The following is a 21,926-nucleotide window of genomic DNA, read 5'->3' on the forward strand; positions in this document are numbered from 1 at the left end:
AATAAAGAGAGACAAAGTTACAAAGCAGGGCGAAACTTACTATATGGCGCAGAAAGCAGAGCGAATGCCAGGGGGAGGGGGAGGGGGGGGGGATTCTGTACTATTGACGAAATGAGAGAAAAACACTGTACAAACTTCACAAGCAAATAAACAAAAATGAGTATACTTTCATAGTAGCCGTACTTCATTTGCAGTACAACGCCATGCAGTGCAAGCGTGCCTCGATCAAGTGTGCCGACCAATGCTACCCTTCTTCCAAAATTGCTTAGTGCTGCTGGCACGCAAAATTGGTCCTTGGAAGTTTTCCGATGACCAGGAACATAGGTTAGGCATTCTCACATCTGGAAAAAATTTATTTTCTGCTTAAAACCATTCAATAAAAGTAAACGTACTTGCCAAAAGCATGGCCACGCTATATTTCATGCACGCTAAGGAATCCGCGATTGAATTTTAACTAGGAACATTATCAGAAACATTATTAATTTACTTTCAAACATTTCTTTAACTTTACGTTGGTGTTGTTTGAAATGTGAGTATGCGTGTGTTTTCACTTATTAGTGCTCGGGTATTCTATTTTCCATGCACTGCTCTTTATTTTTTCGTTCAAGATGTCTTCAGCATTCACTCAAGGGCTAAGGAGTAGCCTGCACCTTACTTGTGCGCTAACATCTCCGTATATCATATCAATAAAAAAAAGAGCCTGCGAAATTATTTAGCGTTCTTCTTTCTTTTTGTCCAAGCTTATATTCAGCCTTTTTCTCTTTTTTTTCTAGAAACCCACGGATTCTGCACACCCTTTTGTCTTTCTTCTAAAACATGAAGCGCTCTAAAGGCTTACCTCCCAGTCATTTTAAATATTTAATGCTGGGGAACATCGAAACACGCGCTTATTACTGCTTTGTACCAGAGACGAGAGCCTTTATAGAAACGCTCTGTTTGAAGCATCGTACGTTCTTTGCAGCCACGCTTTAGTTTTATCTTCAAGCTGCACCGTTTCTTCCACCTATGCGCGCAGCTCCTTGAGCTGGCTGCTTAGGGAAAGGTAGGCCCGCGCTCTGATCCATATTAATGAACAGACACCGCGATACGTCTTCGCTGCTAAAGCGTCTTTTCTAGACACTTTGGACCTGCTGGGGGGCTTTCCGAAAAGAAATCACTCATCCACCAGCTTCCGAGCGGATGCTTTCGCCTGTTAGGTCGCAACACGACGACATGCACTCAGCTTACGGGACGAGGTTGGCGTTTAACCAGCGCTGGTTTTGTTTAAAAAAAAAACAAATTAAATTTTTACTTCCACGTGTCCAACTCTCCCATAGCGTCTATTATTACCATAACTCCCTTGTCTACGCATCATTTGTAGTGGCCAAACCCTCTTGATATACCACGCTACTTGCGGCCCTCATGCGGACTCTTTCTTTCACTCGAACGAACGAAGTACATGTTTCTTTTGCTTCGCCTCCTCCCCTCACCAGTCATGACATTATGAGTGATCTTCGGAGCTGAAATTCCGCCAAGTGAGTGCATGCTCTGCACGGGTCTTCCACATTCGGCCCCATCTTGGGTGTGCGTATACAGATTAATGCACTTGCATAAGCTGATATTTTTCAGACTGCTTGCGGACTCGAGCGGACAGGCCTCTTCCGACGTTAGTGAATCCTCCCTGAGCGTAGCATTAATGTCAGTGGCATTTCATTTTCCCATAAAGAAACCAATTAGCCAAACCAAGAGAAGCTTTCCCAGAAAGTATTGCTCATGCAGTCTAAGCGCTGCACTAACACGGCAAAATGGCTATCAGTCATGTTTTTCAAGCTCATTTAACGACACCGTTGAAAATGAGGTCTTCTATTTTTTCCAGTTAATCCATGCGAAAAGAACCATTTCCATTGCGTCTGTTAATTTGGTTACTGGCAGAGTCTTTGTGCTTTTCATAATCGCCTTCCAAATCTGGCAGCAGAATTCATGTAAGCGATACGGGAGCCAAAGTGTCGTGCCTCGTCATGTTATCTAGTAACTTGAAGAAGGTGCCATATGAAGGTCCGCGAGTGTTCAGTATGGCTAGCCTTCGTGCTATCGAGATTCTAAAGGAGATTGGGCGTAATAAAACCGGTTTGCACTCACTACTCTGAATACTAGCATCGCATCTTACAGCACGTTCCACCACAGTGTCTGCACATGGGCATTGCTACTGACTGGCCGTTGTTCGCGTGATGTAGAAAAATGGTAGCCATCGACATAAGAGTTGACATCTGGCCAAACCAAGTTCGAAGAACTTTTGTGCACTCTGTTGTGATATGCGACGCTTGTTCGAGCGCGAGATGAAGGAGCACTAAGTGTCCCACGAATTACTTGAGAGGTGACGCAGCACGCCTAATATCGACACTTGTGTGTCCACGTGCTCTTTCTTTTTAATCCGTAGCCGAGGGAGACGAGGAGGACGTTCGCGAGGGCTGCCCGCAGAACCGGGAGGAAGCGGCCGCGCTGGGCCGCCGCTGCCTGCGCAAGTGCAAGACCGATGAGGACTGCATCAGCTCCAAGAAGAAGTGCCTCTGCGACGGACGCTGCGGCTGGAGTTGCGTCAGGCCAGGTCAGTCTGCCCTCGTCTGCATTTCTGCACGACTCAGCTGTTTCTGTATATGGTCACACCATTCCGACCACTAGCTTCTAGTCGACATAAGGTTCCCAACCTTGTCTCGTCTAAAGGTTGTGTCGGTCAAGGGTATTATTCGTCAGCAGTAGTTCTTTGTAAAACGCTCTGTACGGTTACTTAATGCGATAGCCGACATCTGCAAGTGAGCAGAGCATTGTGAAAAAATAGAGCATGGTCGTATGATATTTATTGGCCAGAACTGCGACATAGAGGGCGATAATGTACTGGCAAAGCGCTCAGTACGATAGCCCTTTGTATAGCGTGGTTGTATATATATATATATATATATATATATATATATATATATATATATATATATATATATATATATATATATATAGAATGTGTGTGTGTGTGTGTGTAAGGTGTCAAGCTTTCGTCAATGATTCATGCATCGTGATTTCAATTTTCTGCATCGCAACTGTTGTTGAACACGCTGTCAGCATAGCATTCACTCGAGGAATGCCGTCTTTCCTGTTGGCATCCTCTGCTTCTGACCTTTTTTTTTTTCGGTGCAGTTTTCGAGCTCGAGAAAGCCAGCCAATTTCCCCTTCTTTACCGTGTCAGCAGCCACCTCGGCACTCTACTGGAGGAAGGGAATGCCCGTGACTGACGTTGCTCTTATTGCGTAAAAAGCGTCGTTAGACGTCTTGCGCAGTCGGACCTCCGGATCAATGCCAGTTGAGGAGGCCTCTGCAACGCAGGGGGCCAATTCGCCACAGCCATAGAGCTTTGCTCGAGACCCGTTTTCGGCAGATCAACTCACGTTTTTTGTACTGCGCGCTTTGCTGAAGCTTCCCCATACCAGCTCAGGTTAACCGATCGGAACAGATCCGGGCCCGTAACGATCCTTTATTGTGGCGCAACCAAAACTGGTATCACTACGGCGGGACCCAAGGCGGCTTCCAGGTCACTTGCTGTCATCGCGCGACAGGCAACAGACGTCGAAATAAAAAGAAAGTGCTTCGAAGAAGCTGCCGTGCTGAACTGATTGCGCCTGGAAGGCAGTGTATGAAGGAAGACTGTCGTTACCAGAACGGCCCACCCCAGTGGGTCCTGCCTCGCTTATGTCCTCTCGGATGAGAGTCGATGTGTCGTGAACCGCACTGAAAGTTAAGCCCTCTTCGCTTGCTGATCCCTAGCGATGATAACAAAAAGAAAAAAAAAACTAAATGTAATTGACAGGAAGTGAACAGAGAATAGGATGCATCAACCATCCATGCTGTCAATACATCCGCAATGGAATCCATTTTGTTATCAGCTAATTGTCTTTACTTTGTTTTATAAACGTGTTCTTTGTAAGAAGAGAGATAAAAAATGTGAAATAGTCACTACATAGTTTGTAGTCTTTCTGCGAACTACGAGTTGGTACTGCCTGCGGTTTCTTGCCGCTCTTGATTGCGGCGGAGTACGCTTTCCCTAATGGCTCTTGATACCTTCCCGATGACTTCAAAGCGACGGAATGGCTTTGAGGAAGGCAACCTTCTCCTTTAATCGTTTTCTTTTTATCGTTGCTTCGAGAGCGTCTCACTCGTCTGCGTAGATCTTTCCGTCGAGTTAACAATGCATTAGGCCTCCAAAAAAGAAAAAAACTCGGCCTCTCCCTCTTCCATCGCGCTGCATCTTTCTTCGATGAACACTTACCCTCTCGCGTGTGATTACGCAGTAAAAAAAAGACTCGCGGAGTTCTATCAGAGCAGTTCGGAAACGAAGAGAGAAGCCCAGTGATTGGGTCGTGCCTCTAACGTCACCGGTAGAATGAAAGAGGACACTCCACTGGAGAAGTGCACAGGAGTTTTATGAACTTGTCAACTATGGACGTCTCTATGTTTACTCATTTTGCGTATGTTTCTCTAGCGGAATGCTCCACATGAAAGTGGCATTCAAATAATCAAGAAGAATTATTCAGGCGTGGAAGAAGGAAAGCCCGTAGTGCTGCATCCTTCTACAGCCATTATACTTTTTTTCATCTTTAATACCTACACCAGCCTACCTATTACAAAGCATACATGTATATCTTGACCACTCCATCGATGGTGGTGCGCTTGTGGCGTGGCGTTAATACTTAGCTTTATTTGCTCTTCTTGCTTTTGGTTCCGGACGTGATTCGAGTCGCTAAGCAAGTCACGTTTTCAATCACGCATTCCTCCCTCACTCTCTCTGGCTGCAGATCAAAGGAAAGAGCGTTGTCAGTGGCAACTCCTCCAGCCCCGCTGCTCTGTCCAGTCTAGCCCTGTCCGAGGACTCGTGTTTCTTAGATGGAAGTGCAAGGGACGCAATTGACACGCAGGAAACCGCAACTTGTGGCTGGGCGTTGCATGCCATCCTTATTAAGGGCGACTCGTCAGTAACTCATTCCTCAGGCACGCGATGAGCTTTCTTAAGGGCAGCAACTGCAGACGCGTCTCATCCTTTTCGGACCATTCTCCAGTCATCTTCCTTCCATTCCACGTTTTATTCCCTTCGAGCTTTCTTATTACGTGTCCGGGTCGGCATCCCTGTGGTATTCAGTGTGGGCCCTCACTTGCATTAGTTTGCGTGCGTGCCAGTCCGGCTACTATGTTTCATTTTTTCTCCCTCTCATCTACGCGTTTGGCAATTTTTAGTTTTCTTTTTGCTTATTTCCTGTAGTTCTTGTTACAATTTTGTTTTTGTTGCATACAATATTGAGCCTTTATTATTCAGCACATCGAGGCTTTCATTGCAGATGTGTTTTAGCAGAGGAGCGTGAATTTCTGAAGTGCCACTTTTTTATAAAGTAAGTCACGTTATCCTAATTTCTTTAATCGTGTGTACCGTGACGAAATCCATTTGAAACATATCCCGAATTATGCTCTGTTCATTTTCAATTTATCTGCATGCTCATGACAGTGCGCGCTGGTTAAGGGTGCAAAGAATTCGTTGGGCGTAAAGTATTTGGGTATTTTTTTATGAAAAACCCAATGATATTCATTTGAATTCTATCACAAAACATGAATTATCTGGCACAGTAGACAACGTTTTCAAGATCAACCAAAGCAGTGTTGTCTCCAAATCATAACACTAGTTACACGTTACATTAGTTAGCTTCTTGGTTGCAAACTTCCTCTGAAAACAAGATATATTTACATTAAAGTTTTCACGTGAATTGTGATAACAATTGTTCTGTCTAAGTAGTTAATTGTTTCTGCGTTTTAAAAAGGTCACGTTGACTAATTAGGTGGCTTCAAATTTTTGATTGAGCCACGCTTAGTGGTGCGCTGACCACGAAACGCGGCTCCCCGTGTAAACCTTCTGTGACACAAGGCGTGGCGTAAAATAAAGCCACCATACAACATTCTTGTTTTTTTAGCATCTTTTTTGCGACTGCCATTTTTGCGGAATTTCCAAACTAAAGCACCGTCCCTTAAGTTGCAGGAGTGAGCTGGGATATATCTCCTACACCTAACCCCCTTCCCACTCCCAGGGCTCAGAAGCAAACCGGATGCTAACATTCGATTAACCTCCTGGCCTTCCTCTTTGCCTCTCTCTCTTCACCGAACGCTGTGGTGCACGTCTTATTACGGCACACAGAAGTCGCACTCTCATACGCACTTATCGGCGCCTTGTGCGCAATAAGGTAAACACAAAGAATGGTTTTGCATCAGTTATATACAAATACGCGGCCGCTTTGTAGGGTAGAAAGATAAAATGGTACTTTTATGATAATTGTACGACTGCCTTCAAGTTTGTGACGTCAATATGTGTTGTAAGTTTTTATATGTGATCGTAATTTGATTGATTGATTGATTGATTTGTGGGGTTTAACGTCCCAAAACCACCATATGATTATGAGAGACGCCGTAGTGGAGGGCTCCGGAAATTTCGACCACCCGGGGTTCTTTAACGTGCTCCCAAATGTGATCGTAATTTATGTGTTATTTCTGAAGAAATTGCTTTCATATTCCGGATGATGTCCTTACGAGGACATGGTATGTAAATAATTTATAGCTTGAATAAATTTCGAAGCTTTTTTCAGTGTGCAAAGTCGCTATTTCTGACGAAGCTGTGAAACTTGAGAGAGGTGTGGATAGTGCGCAGCGTTTTCTGTATAGCAGGTCTGTGACCTCTACTTTGTTATGTCATGCTGCTGAAACAAAATTTTCAATTTCCAAGCGCTGTGCCACGAAAGCGTTAGCGTGAAAAGTTCGCTCCATTAAGCGTGATTTATGAAACAGAGTGCACAGGTCTGCCCCATAAGAGCCGCTGGTGTGGCCACACGGGTACCGAACTCGGCTTCTGAGCGTGCGGTCGTAAGTTCGAATCTAGTAACCACCTAAAATTTGTGCTTTCAGTTATTGTAGTTGCCGACGTGAATATAAAATGGAAACGACAGCTTTCGCGGAAAAGAAACGCGCCAATACCACGGGCTACTAAAAGTGTGGATTGATGCCGCGGCGAAACCCTCTACCTCAATGCAACACATTGTGACCAGTAAGCGTTCCCTTTTTGCCTTTTTGCTCCTTCAAAGTGCTCAGGAGACATGGCGCTGCCTCCAGTGGCACTTGAGGTGTCATTTAGCTGTTATAGACCACGACTTTCTCAAGGAACCACTAGATGCCTTCGCTTCATTTAAAATAGAAAGAGGAAAAATACATCAAAGTCAACCTTCAGTCTTAAAGTAAAAACCGCCCCTTAATATAGAAGAGTAGATGCTAAAGTAGCCTGTAAGGCCATTTTATTTAAATTACAATCATAGATAATCTTCTGTCTAAGTTTCATACCCTAATCGTGAAGCAGGGGGCTAGATTGATAACATATATTTAAAGGATGAGTGTGATCAGCAATTTCCGCATTAACATTGTGTTCACTCTTCAATACAATGCCATGCTGAACGCCACCGGAAAAGTGGCAGCACAATGAACGAATCTACAAACCAAAGACAACACTTTGCGCGCGCTGCTGAAATTAAAAATTATTCTTTAGAAAATATCATGATTGACACTTACAGTCAATGAGTTTCTCTAAAATAATGTGTGCATTAAAACTAAGAAATTTCTTGGTTTTAACAATAAACCTCAACTCAAGATACACCAGCACATTAACGAACCCTTGGTTTCATATGCTATGAACAAAGACACTCTTATAACACGTTATAGTGTACGTATGCGTTCAACCATTTCTTCTAATTTGTCTCTGCAAGAAAACAACGAATATACTACGAAGTTCTGTGATAGCTTGAACAGGACAACACAAATGGTAGCACTGAGGCAGCTTCATTCATATCAGGTACCCCTGCGTGATGAGACACGCTCCGCAAGGCTAGAATATAGTTTTCCATTCATCCGTCATTCCCTTAAGTACACATACTGGTTCTTCTACTGTCGTTGAGGAGCTGAAGTGAGTCATTTACACCACATTAGTTTGTCGGAAGAGATATAAGCTTTTCATTAATTCACTCGCAGTGTTCACCTTACCTGGACGCAAAAACATAGCTCAGATATATTAAGTGCCATAGCAGGGACAAGAAAAAAAAAACATTCATTCGAGCAGTCACCTGAGACACCGCAATCAAAATTGATGGAGGGTGGGAACGAAAGGGGGTTAATCCCCTCTTCTTTTACCTCGCCCGGTGAAAACTGCCGGACAATAAATAAAGTATATTCATTCATTCATTCATTCATTCATTCATTCAGTGCCCAACACATTTTGTTTGCGGACACAATTTCTGCTTCTTTACTCCCCAAGAGTTCCTCGATCACTGCACAGTTTCCATCATCCACCTCACTTTTTGCAAGCTCAGAGTGTTAGAGGAGGCTTCCATGGTGATCTAAAGATATGTGGTCCTGCAAGAAAAATGACTGCAAAAATTGATGTCACGTGTTCTAAATCTACGAATCTGGTAGAAGACACTAACGGGCATTTACCTATTTTGGTCTGTTGAGGCACACAGCACATTTGTTAACCGTTACAGGACCTCGTAGTGACCAGCACGATTGCTTCTTAATTTGAAAATAGCTGAAAAAAGAAACGTTACTGCACTTTCTTTGTGTAGCTTGGCTGTCGTCCTACTCATCATTTCTCAGATGTGAAGCAGCTTATGGCGCAGTTCAATTCAGTGTGTGGTGTGACCAGCTTTACTGCTCATGCGCAACAACAGTTCAAGCACTGCCAGAACCCGCTCACGCGCTAGCGCATTCCAGAGTGTGAAAGGGGCTGATTAAAATGCTGTAGCCTCGTCCCCTTACATTTTCTCAGCAATTATATGATAGCGTCGTGAAACGAGGTTCTGTAGACACGCGATTAACCAACGCCTTGTATCCTGGTCGGAACGCGCGGACACGCGCTAGCGCGTAAGAGGGTACGGCCTTTTCTACTTACACTCTCTCAGCAATCACGTGATGGCTCCGGTGAACGAGATTTTGCAGACGCGCAATGAACCCTCATGCTCTCGCGTGGTGTGCTGTAGAGTGGCATGGCGGTGAACCCGAGTGATGGGCCCCAACAAGACTTTGGGGCGAGTAACAGCAACAGAAACTACGGCGAATTCCCGGTGTGCTCCACTTGCAAGCGTGAGTTTACATCTAACAAGCTGCCCATGATGAATGAAACTTTAATTCAACCCATGTACTGCTTCTCATGCTACTCATTCTTCTGTTTAGTGTGAGATGTAATGTTTCTTTTAACAGCGGAGCATGCGCAAAAAGCTATCATCATGAACGGCCTCCACCTCATACGGCATGTAGTGTCACCTGGCGACGCGTTCTAGGAAAGAACGCAGGAGGAGAGAAATATAAAGGGTTAGAAGAAGGAGAAGAAATAAATAAAGCAAACTGGATTCTTTTAAGGAGCTTCGAACCTGCGTACGTTCACCGTCACGGGGTCGCGACGTCGCCGAAGGGAGCAGACAGTAGGTTGAAGATTATACTGTTTATTCAGTCAAACTTGTGGCCATGTAAAAAGATTACAGCAAGACACTGGCAGCGATAGCGGCGAACGGAGCGTCGGCCGTCGATCAACTGACAAGCGGCGAAGCGTGTCGGCATTCATACACTTGCCATGGAACATTCTAGCGTTGTCGTTAGCGGCGACGTAGGTTCCAGAATAATCTGAAATGTTTCACGAAGTGGGCGTCATCTTGACAAAACGATCTGCTGTACTCGTGAACACTCTGGAATGAGGCTCTGTTTGCGGTAAGTATTTCAGACAGGCTTTGTGGCCAAATACTGAATGAAACATGAGTGTACACAAGAAACGCGTGTGGCATTACAGTACGAAGGCGAGTGTCGTAACCACACGGTCATCCACGCACGCGAGAATGATCAGCATTTATGAGATTCATACGATTACGTTACTAGGAGAGAGGAAATTTAAAAAGATAGAAGGAAACAGAAAGAGAAACAGAGAAAAGAAAACACAGAGAAAGGGAGAGTATGAAAGGAAGAGAAAGAAATATAGAGAGAGACAGAGATAGGAAAAACAGAGAGACAGAGAACGCATATAGTATAAACAGTCATAGTATACAGGGTGTCCCACGTAACTTTAGCCAGAGTTTAAAAATATGCCGGAAGACGTAATTGCGACGCGACCAAATACATGTTGCTCACTGTTGCCTGGAGTTAGTCAGACAATTTTTCGTGGTCACAAATATTGTTTAAACAAATATGTTTAATTAACTGACTTTTCAAGAAACGAAGATAGATAAAAAATTTCAATGAGAAAGTTGTTGATCTGTTTGCAAAACATCCGATTAGACTGTTTTGAACTTTATAACTGTTAGGTTATAAAGTGTTTTTCGGATAATTGCAAATGCCCGTGAAATACAAAGAATACCACGTGACAAACCCGCTCGTGCGCCAGTGCGCACAATGATTTTAGTGTGTGTGTGTGTGTGCGTGCGTGCGGTCGTGCGTTCGTGCGTGCGTGCGTGTGTGTGTGTGTGTGTGTGCGTGTGTGCGTGCGTGCGTGCGTGTGTGTGTGTGTTTGTGTGTGTGTGTGTGTGTGTGCGCGTGCGTGTGTGTGTGTGTGTGTGTGTGTGTTTGTGTGTGTCGCCAACCAACAACGACATAATTGTCGTTGTTGGCTGCAGCCTCTGCGTTCAGTCGTAGGCCTTTTTAGACAACCTGCGGTATCCAGAATCGTGTTGGGCAACGTCATTATCTATCAGATACATAAGCAGCTGGCTATTCGGGCTTCTGTGCGCCACACTCGTTTGACGAGTAACTTCGCTGCCGACGTTCCAACCACTCAGCCGGCTGAGCGACGTGAGCGGCGGAAGCCACATACGGGAAAACAGTGTTGGTTCAGTGAACGAGGACAAGCAGGCAAATGCCATGAGCAGAAACAGCGTATCTTCTCCTGGGACTCGACACTGACGTGCGCATTCTTTCATCGCGGACAGCCACGGCATCGGGACGTCGGCGCCCTCCAGCTCCTCTGTTGCACTTTCCGTCACGTGTACACACAAGCTTCCTGCATAGCGTAGCAGTGCTCTGTTGTTATACGTTTCTGTCCTCTCAGATCCTCATATGCACGTGTGAACCGTGCCTCAGTAAAACCGTGCAGCTTTCAGGAAGCTGTTGCTGACTTCGGCTAATCTACAGCTGGGACGCACACCGGTAAGAGGCGGTTTCTTGCCAGACGATGAATTGGACCCTGTTGGGCTGTCGTCAACTTCTAGAACACTGTACGGCTTTAGCATCCCAGAGTATCAGCGACACAGGGACTTGATGGGCTGCAAGCCTCATTTCCTTCTGGTCGCTCAATGGATCAACGCTTTCTGTGGATCAACGACAAGAAAAAAAAACAATAAAGCGAAGCAAAGAAAAGAAATAAAGAAAGAAAGAAAGAAGGAAAGAAAGAAAGAAGGAAGGAAAGAAAGAAAGAAATAAAGAAAGAAAGAAGGAAAGAAAGAAAGAAGGACAGAAAGAAAGAAAAAAAGAAAGAAAGAAAAGAAAGAAGGAAAGAGAAAAGAAAGAAAGAAAGAAAGAAAGAAAGAAAGGAAGAAAGAAAGAAAGCATGAAACCTTCAGATTCTGAAAGCAAGGAGGCGAAGAGACTGATCTCATCTACTGGATTGTTGGGTGGTGATGACCACCCAGCACGTCATTCTTGTCGCTCAGGGTACTATGTATGCGCACAGCCTCGACCGAGGTGTAAGATTAGAGCGCGAGCACATTACCTAACGTGCCGACAGGGCCTAGAAAATCAACTATAGGGGCTTGTGTGAGAGTAAACGTTCTTATCGATAACTTGCGGCCAACCCAGCGACAAGATACGACTTGTCAAGTTGTATATAGAGCATGTTTTGTGCAATAGTGCACTTTGTTGTGCCACGGAAGACAAAAAGAAAAAAAATGGAAATGACCCTTATGTGAGACTTCGGGGTTTAAGAGGGGCACTCGACGCTGACTATGCTGACAAATTCTAATTACCTTGGCACCGTCTCTTTTTGCCGGACGTTGTGTCTATTACTCCTCCCCCCCACCTCTCATGAATTACTCCGAAAGCTTTCTGCACCTAACGTAGTTTTGAACTCGTGCCAGGATCAGAATCACTGAAAGCTTTGAATGGCGAAGCATTTCTTTGCATACTGTGGGTACCTTAAGCGTCTATCTACGTATCTTATCTATGTATCCTTCTATCTATCTATATGGGTGTCTACGTCGGGGTGCTCTTATGATCACCTGCTTAAGTTGCAGTAAATTAAAATTAGTATGAGAGGGTAAAATGGTTTGGCGAGTATGACACGCTGGTTATCACATGGATAGTGTCACAATCCTGTGGCGTACGTCATCAAACCCTTTCCGCGAGAACAGACATGGTTAATTTTAATGCGTGCGCGTTAAGAAAAAGCTGCCATTCGTTGCGTTGACTCGGCGTCTGCAAAGAATAGATGTCAGGGCCCCAGCAGAAATTGAACTCCAGAATTCTGGGTGGCAATCACGTATTCTACCATGGAGTCACGCCAGATCTTCGAACTACATTTCCAATAGACCCTAATGTTCGGGAAACGTCAACTGTGGTTGCAGTGCTGACTATTCAATTTTAACGTAATAGCATTAAAGAGCTCGTTTCGCAGGAATCCTGGTGTCAGCGTCATTGGTTGCGAGCAAAAATAGTCATTTTTTTCTTGTGACCAAAGTATGGTAAAGATGCAAATAAAGTAAACAATTCCGGATGTGAGTGAAGATCGAATCAAGGCCGTTTGTGTGGCAAGCAGGTGTTCTACAAGACAGCTATGCCTCTGCTTCGAAATGCACTGCCGATAACTTTCATGCTTTACAAACGCGCGTGTCCTGTTCCCAGGCTTCGCACTACAACACGTAAATCGCAATAAAATTGTGTGGCACTAGCGATCTGGTGAAAAAAGTGACTTCGGAAACATTGACGTGTTGGAAGTAAATAATAAATCTCTGGGCCCCAGCAGGAATCAAACCCCAACACTCTGCGCGGCAATCAAGTATTCTACCAGTGAGCCACGCCAGGTCTCGGAACCACTTTTCATATACAGCCTAATGTTCCTGAAATATCAATTGTGGTTGCAGTGGTGGCTATCGAATTTCTTAAACATTAGATGTGCCACAGCCGTCACGTCAGGTCAACGTCAATTGTAGTTAAGTGCCATTCATGTAATCTGATTTATGTAGGAGCGCTCAAAGCTACCATCCTGGTGAGAACCAGTGCTTCATATCAGCTTACCTTGTCTGAAGCTGCCAATATCCATGTTGCTTTGCGAATCGTTATGCAACTGTAAACAACTGGTTCTATAAAACCTATGCAGTGGTTTAACGTGTGTCTGTGCGTGCATTTGTACATATTTCTTCAGCGCCACTAAAAAACGTTTCCCAGGGTAAAAAAATTATAATACAGTCAAATTTCATTTGTATGTCTGCATAATATCAATTCCCAAGGTACATGGTATATGCCGAATGTTTTGCACTTCGCCTTGTGTAGCAGTGCCTTCAGGGTGATGACGTCATGACGTGACGTCATATTGACGCAAACGCAGACATTCGCAAACGTTTTGAGGGAGAATAAATGATAGAGTCGGTCAGGGAAGTTTAGCATTATGACTGAAAGACGCATTCGTCAGTAAAGTGGACATTGCGCATCCTTTTGTAAGGCTCCATTCAACTTCAATAGCTCAGAAAAGCTTCGCGCATACTGATTGCAATACTTTGCGAAAGTTCAATAAATTTATTTTTCTCTCTCTATCTAGCTACGATAGCACATAATTAGCAAATAATCTATTTTTTAACAAGTGTTCTTTCTCTTACACGTCATCTTCATTCCAACATCGCCGACATCGCGTCGTCTTCAGGCCACCTGATCCCTCATTTTCTTCATATTCACTCTCACCATGCGGCATATAGTGAAGAAAAAGAAATGCTTCCTTGCCACTTTCGTTGCTGCCTCGGCGACAATGTGCTGACAGAACGCGCAACACCAGTGATCTATTGGACTTATATCGCACTCCGAAGTTTTGGCGTCCGCGGTTTTAGGCCTTTCGTAGGTTTCCATGCATGTATATTTGAGAGGCACAAGAGACAGTACAGCGTAGGAAAACTATTATTCGGAAGATTAATCTTTCCGCCGTGGAAAACATATCAAATTTAGCCTCAATGATCGTTTCAGTGCAGCTGAGGCTCTAGTGATTTCTAGGTGAATCGCTAGTGGGTTTATATAACATTTATTTGATACGGAATGATAAAAAACATTAGATTGCGACATAGCGCCTAATTACAACAGTTTTATGAAAGTGGGAATGAATGCGTCATTTTCATTTTACTTCAATTGCTGAAACATCACGTGCGTCAAGAAGTGTTTCATGAAATGGCTGCACAGTGATGACATTGATTGCGTTTACTTATAATTTCATCCTTAATCTCTAGTTTGTCGTAATTGAAACTTGTTCTTTCTTAATTATTCATGGCGCCCATAGTTTACAAAATACTTAAATATTGTCTTCCTTTCTTCCCGGTAATAAATAGATATAAAAACAAAAGTATACGTTGTGTGTTGACCGAACCGGAGCGTTGTAGAGAATTAATTATCGAACGCGGCCAAGTTCCGTCTGTGAAGCTGATCAAGGCGCTCTGGTCGACGTTAGCGTTTACGTGGACAAACTGCGTACTTTTAAACAGCGTTTTCTTAAAAATAAAGGTTGGCATATTCACTAACTAAATACTAACCATTCAGTTGTAACATAAAGCACTAGCCTCTCAGTAAAGGAAGGTAGTAAAATGCAGGTTAGTGAAAATTAGTACCTGGTTAGTACGTGAATAGTGCGGACTCGAGTGATTAGTTCCTTACTAAATTGTTAGTAACCCCCGCAAATAGAGGTTTACGCCAATTTTGGTTAATGTTCATGTGCGTTGCCTTATCGAAAAGATTCCCTTACAAAAGTATAGCATAAAAAACGAATTGACGTGACCCTCGTAAATCCATTAATGTCTTCTAACTACGTCATGTAACTATACTGTGGTAAGTGCGCATCACAAAAAACATACTTATAGTGAACAGACCACATGATCATATCAGATTCACATATGATCATACATATGTGAATCTCATATGCTCATATGGCCTCATATAAGCATATATCATATGCTCATATGAGTCTTTATAGTCATATGATTGTATGCACATATGAGTATGCGAACTCATATGAACGGATCACGAAAGCACGCACGCAAACGTATTCACAAGTAAATCTCCAAGACTTAGACATAGCAGATTTCTACTGTAGCAGCCGCTTGAATGCTATATATACCCCTGCTTTGGGATCACACACAGCGTACTGGTTAGCAGTGACAGAATTTGAGATAATTGTCGTTTTCTACGCATCATCATCCCTTCTATTCACATATGTTTGTTCCATTACGTAGCGTGAAACTTCTATTCCAAGGTAGTCAATAAAACTATAGCTTGCCTAAAGTTTGCTTACAATATCACCATTACGGGAAAATGTTCTACGGTTTCTACGAAAGATCGGGCAACGTAGGTGGCTCAGTAGTTGCTTAGTTAAAACACTAAGAAAGGTTCCATGGTTAGTAACGGCTAAAGTTACTAGCTGTACGAGCTGGTGGCTAGTAAATGTATGCCGCGAAGGTAGTAAAGTACTCCGGAAACTAGTAAACACACGCGGTTACTAACTGGTTACTAACTTTTTTTAAGAGTGTAGGCCTGACCTACTCAGCAGCTTCATCGCCGACGCGCTAACCATTTTGCAACGTGATAGCTTCTACTACTACTCCTGGACAAGTTCCGTTCTTTCTTTGACTGCCAGCATACTTCCCTCGGCCTCACATCAGCTGTGTGTCACCACATCAACACGGGTAGCAATGTGCCACTGCGTCAAAGACCCTATCGCATGTCCACGACAGTGCGCCAGGTTATCGATCACAAAGTAGCTGACATGCTCAAGCGTGGCGTCATCCAGCCCTCGAATAGCCCCTATTCGTAAGCTGGATTTGTTTATACTTCGCGTTCATTAGTAGTTAGCAAAAAAACGCGAATAAACAGCAGATATAAAGTTCGAAGCCGTATAATCGGACGTTTTGCAAACAAACCTACCACATTTTAACTAAAATTTTTATCCATCTTTATTGTTTCGAAAGTAGGTAAATTAAACAGATCTAATCAAACAATATTTTAGAACACAAAAAATATTTGGTCCAACTCCAGGTAACGGTCAGCCACATGCATTTGGTCGCGTCCTAAGTGCGTGTGCCGGCATATTTTTAAACTCGGACTAAAGATAGCAGGGGTGCCCTGTATATATCGTGTGTGTGCGTGTGCGTGTGCGTGTGCGTGTGCGTGTGTGTGTGTGTGTGTGTGTGTGTGTGTGTGTGTGTGTGTGTGTGTGTGTGTGTGTGTGTGTGTGTGTGTGTGTGTGTGTGTGTGTGTGTGTGTGTGTGTGTGTGTGTGTGTGTGTGTGTGTGTGTGTGTGTGTGTGTGTGTGTGTGTGTGTGTGTGTGTTGTAAATCCAGCCACATCTTCTTAATGGTATTATTGTGCTGAAAACCTCGTTTGTTTTGGTCTAAGCTATGCGATTAAATTATATCTATTTTTTGTAAAGCATACTACACCTTGCTTTGACTCATATTGTGGGAAAGCCTGTCAACATAATTATAACCCGTGATTTGTGCAACCCTTTGAGAAACTCAGATCCAAGTTTTCGCACATGTATGTTCATTGTCTCCACCTGTTGTAGTGTACAGAACGCAGGAGTAGAGGCTTGCGAAAAAGGAAACAAAATTGCACTGTTTATTTAGAGGTGGCTGCCTAGTTAAAATTTTGATATATGCGTGCATGAATTCTTATCTCAATGTTATTTTCATTACCCTGTTCTCGTTTTTTTACTGCAGTGACAGTAGTCGTTTACGCCTTTTTTCCGAAGCGAATAAATCCCATCATAATCAAACCGTATCAACAAGCACTCCAATGGAGCAACATTTCAAGTACGAGAGATTGGCAACTCATAATGAGTATTCTGCTTCATCGCACAATACTGCTCTTTTATTATTACTCCCTGTTTATGTAATGGCGTGAGATTTCCGCCCGTATTAACAAAAAGCCCTTGCATTAAAATTTAGAGGACAAGAAATGTGGACGAGTGGTCATAGATTAATAGTGATGCCTTATACCACGCAATACGGACGTGTGTGTGTGAGCGCCTCATGTTTCTCTCCTCTCTCTTATATATATATATATATATATATATATATATATATATATATATATATATATATATATATATATATATATATATATATATATATATATATATAAGACCTGCAGGCAGGAGATCACCAGAATCCGAGCAACGAAAATGTTCTCTTCCTCTTCGCAGCCCAAAACGGGTATGAGCCACAGCGGCTCGTTCATCAATGGTGGCATAACCCCATCTCCCAAGAAGCATCGTCTCGATGCTGTACATGAAGGCAAAAAAAAAAAGAAAATGGGATGAAAATTACCATGCAAGCAGAATGAATGGCGTAAGGAGGAATAACATAGTGGGTTGTGGAGCCAAGGGTTAAATGAGAAATAAGAAAATTAGCTAAAAATGTAACGGAGAGACGAATAAAGTCAGTCAGTCACTGGCGATTCACAACGCGAAAAGTATGGTTTGAGTCGTGAAACGTGAACGACTTCACTTCGCGGGGTGAAACGGGAACGCCTCGAAGTGCCTTCTGGGAGAACCTTGTATGTGACGTTGCTGAGACGTCGTACGACCTTGTAAGGGCCAAAGTAGCGGCGAAGAAGCTTTTCTGAACAGCCACGTTGTCGGATAAGGGTCCACACCCAGACTTCATCACCGGGCTTGAAAATAACTCCATGGCGACGAAGATTGTAGCGGCGCGCGTCTGCAGTTTGGTGATGTTGAATATGGTGACGAGTGAGTTGACGGGCCTCTTCTGCACACTGCGCGAATTTGGCGGCATCGGTGCGGCACATTCCTAAGTTGTCGGGCAGGAGCATGGCGTCGAGCATCGTCTTGACCTCGCAACCGTGGAGTAAGCGAAAAGGTGTGAAACCGGTACTTTCTTGAACAGCAGTGTTATACGCAAAAGTTACGTAGGGAAGTATGGCGTCCCAGTTCTTGTGATTGATGTCCACATACATCGACAGCATGTCTGCAATTGTCTTATTGAGTCGTTCAGTCAGCCCGTTTGCTTGCGGGTGGTAAGCCGTTGTTTTACGATGTTCTGTGCCACTTAATCGCAAGACTTCCTGCAGCATCTCTGCGGTCAAAGCTGTCCCACGATCAGTTATGACGACAGCTGGAGCACCGTGACGTAAGGCGATGCTGTTCACGAAAAATTGGGCGAAATCTGCTGCGGTTGCTTTTGGAAGCGCCTTGGTTTCACAGAGGCGTGTTAAATAGTCGGTAGCGACCACAATCCACCGGTTTCCAGACGAAGACGTCGGGAATGACCCCAGCAAGTCCATGCCAATCTGATGAAAGGGTGCCTTCGGTGGGTCTATTGGTTGCAGTAGTCCCGCTGGTCGTAAAGGTGGAATCTTACGTCGCTGACAGTCACGACATGTGCGAACGTAGTGCTTCACAGTCTTTGCGAGACGTGGCCAGTATAGGAGTGTTGAATCCGTTGCAGCGTGCGCGTATAGCCGAGGTGTCCGGACGATGGCTCATCATGACACCCACGTAAAATGTCACCACGAAGCGTAGTTGGCGCAACAAGCAGATACATAGCTTGTGTAGGATGAAAGTTCTTTTTGTAAAGCACTCCATCGCGGAAACAAAAAGAGGATAGCGAGCGTGCAAAGCTTCGAGGAGGGTGGGAACTGCGTCCTTCCAGGTAGTCAATGAGCGGAATGAGCTCCGAGTCGTGACGCTGTTGCTCAGCCAAGCGGGTTGCTGATACGGCTGAAAGAAAAGTGTCGTCGTCTTCAAGGTCAGTGTTGGCATTTTCGACCGGTGCACGTGATAGACAGTTAGCGTCGTTGTGTTTCCGCCCAGATTTGTGAACAATGCTGACATCTAAATCTTGTAGCCTTCATCTATCTAAAGAAATATTCATTTATACCGGATAAGATTGCGTTGAACTCGTGTATCAGAAATGACTCTGATACACAAGTTCAACGCAATCTTATCCGGTATAAATGAAGATCCAGGCAAACTCACGTTTCTTTCGGAGCAGAACTAAGTTCTAGTTTTATCACAGTTTGTTCATAATCACTGTACACGCAGATTTTTACTACACCTTTTTGATGCAGTGAATTTCTTGACTTTGTGTTATCAATTCTGTTTGTGCCCCATGAAACTCTTAGTTACGCATTTTCTTCCATTTGAACGTTTTCTGCTATACTTTTTTGTGCGTGTGATTTGCTGTATGGGTTTGATAGTTTTGGTTGTAGATATTACTGTACTTTTCAAACTGCTATTCATGTGATCTACTTGATGTAAACACCGTTCATGCATTCTCATAATCTTTCTTTGACATTGCTTTGACATTCTCTGCTGTTCATTACTGGCCACGTCACAGTAGATAGTGTATGATAGTGATAGTTCACGTGTCAAGGGCCCTTGATATACCATGCCTTCCCTAAGAAAAGCGCATTTTTGTATCGTGTTTTTCCTGATGAAGGCCGGTCCCCGGCTGAAACGTAGGAAAAATAAAAAGTTTTCGTTTTGCCCGTCCTGCACTTTTTGGTATTTTTCCACTGGATCCAAGGACACCTTCTTTTTCATATATATATATATATATATATATATATATATATATATATATATATATATATATATATATATATATATCATCTTTTCTCTATCTGCACTCTTCTAACTGAAATTCCTCTCTGCTGTTCTCCGATAAGGGCTAGCATATCACTTATTCGCGCTTATTCTATACCAGTTAACACACCTGCACTTCCCTGTTTTCGTTCCTTTCTAAAAGCTAAATATTCATGAAGGCGGCCTGCCCTCAATAATACATACACTGTCGACTAAAAGTCATCGGAAGTATACAGGCGCAATTGCCAGATAAATAAAAAGGATGGGGGGGGGGGAGTATATGAAAGCTGTTCGTACAGGCTCATACTGGTTTGTCGCGTTATCTGGCACATGATAGTAGCTGTGAGAAGCCATCCAGTGATATTGTGAAATATGGCAAATCGCCATTTTGATCGAAAGCTTCGTGAACTCGTCGCTTATAGTTCAGTATTTCTTTATAAAGCCGTATTCCCGTTGTATGTCGATATTAAGAATATTTTGCCGGGTGCTTCTCGGCGTATTGATAAGCAATAAAATAAAAAACTGACTTATGGCACGCATAATCAGGCCAAACACGGTACCGTTAATTTTGTGGTCAATCTCTTGTAGTGGGTTGCGCCAGGTTACTGAGTAACAAGGAACCAATTAGCAAATGCATAAAACATGTCATCGAACGTCAGAGTGTGGCACGAATGAGTGGGCCTACAAGATAACGAGAATGGTGGCCATGAGTCACTAGTCCTGAAGATCTAGATCTACGCCGACAGCACAGTCGATCAAAACTCGGTGCGTTGTTGCAGAAAATTAGGGGCAAGGACGACCGCTGGAACGAGAGAATGCCGTATGGGGTGCGCGAGAGGCATGTTGTGGCCGGTACGTCACGCCTTATCATTGCGACTCAGCGTGCCCTTCCATGGTAGCCTTCCGTCGGTTATTGCTGCTGAAGGCAATGGCCTGCTCGTCATTGTCCTCTGATGTGGATTGGGTGTCTGTTAATATTATCGAAACGTCTTCCGGGGTGACCAAGGAAGCGTTCCGCGAGAGTTAATTATCTTTTCTCTAGCCTGGTGACAGTTTGATTTTAACCGATCACAATTAGCCTACCTCAGCGCCAGTGATGCCATCAGCGAAGGAAAGGTCACAATTCGCTTTTGAAGTTTTGGCATCAATTGCCATTTTTACGGGAACTAGCTGCTGAGAAAATCTAAATATCTCGATAACGTGTACAACTGAAGGAAACTCATGCGATGAAAAAAAGAAATGAAATTAAAGAAAAGAATAATCGGAGGAAGTACTATAAACACTTCTGTATCCTCTGCACCTTCTCTCGCCCGCTGTGGTGGAGCAGTGGCTACAGGGTGCTAGGCCGCTCACCCGAAAGTCACAGGTTCGAGCTCGGCCGCGGTGGTCGCATTTTAAAGGGGGCGTACTGCGTGATGTCAATGCATGTTGAAGAACACCAGGTGGTCAAAATTTCCGAAGCCTCTTACTACAGCATCTCTCATAATCATATGTTGGTCTTGGACGTAAAACCGCAGATATTATTATGTGTACCTTCTCTCTTATTATCTGTACGTTCTCTCTTCTGTTATTCCAGCACAGGCGCCTGTGTTCAAGCCATTGGAGATTTTACAACCTTTATGCAACCTATAGTAGTGTTCAGACGTTGAACGTACTCAAATTGAGTTTGGCCGTTATCAATGTGTGATACTACGACTTCGCCGTTTTGGTTGTTAGCGTAGCTAAGTCCTTTTTCTGGCTAAAGGAAAGCGTTGTTTCCTGCAAGCGGATGGCTTCTATTGCACTAATTGTCGTATTATCAAGCGTTCCTCGACTTGACGCCCTCCCACCACTCTATAAAGTGTGAAACAAGCGACATCCCTTGACTTAATATGACTATTCTCAAGGATTGCGTGCAGTGTGCTGAACAACTCATAGCCGCTGATATTTAGTTTCGTGAGGCAGTGGAACACCGAGATGGGGTTTTAGCAATGTCGCAACCTATGTTAAGAATTTAATGACATTTTACACATAACATTGCCGTAATGTCCTGTTGTGCTATTTGCATTCCGCCTTTCGGAGT

The 21,926-nt window shown here is 43.8% G+C and overlaps 1 protein-coding gene across 1 annotated transcript in view; it reads left to right on the plus strand.

Moving 5' to 3' along the window:
- The window catches only part of LOC142776033 (sushi, von Willebrand factor type A, EGF and pentraxin domain-containing protein 1-like), a 496,230-nt gene that overhangs the window by 148,970 nt on the left and 325,334 nt on the right, over nt 1-21,926 (plus strand). The window contains exon 3 of the mRNA XM_075878866.1: nt 2,417-2,584. Coding sequence (XP_075734981.1) covers nt 2,417-2,584 — 168 coding nt within the window. The remainder of the gene's footprint in view (nt 1-2,416; nt 2,585-21,926) is intronic.

The sequence above is a fragment of the Rhipicephalus microplus genome, chromosome X (genome assembly GCF_043290135.1).
Source record: "Rhipicephalus microplus isolate Deutch F79 chromosome X, USDA_Rmic, whole genome shotgun sequence".
Taxonomy (NCBI): Eukaryota; Metazoa; Arthropoda; class Arachnida; order Ixodida; family Ixodidae; genus Rhipicephalus; species Rhipicephalus microplus.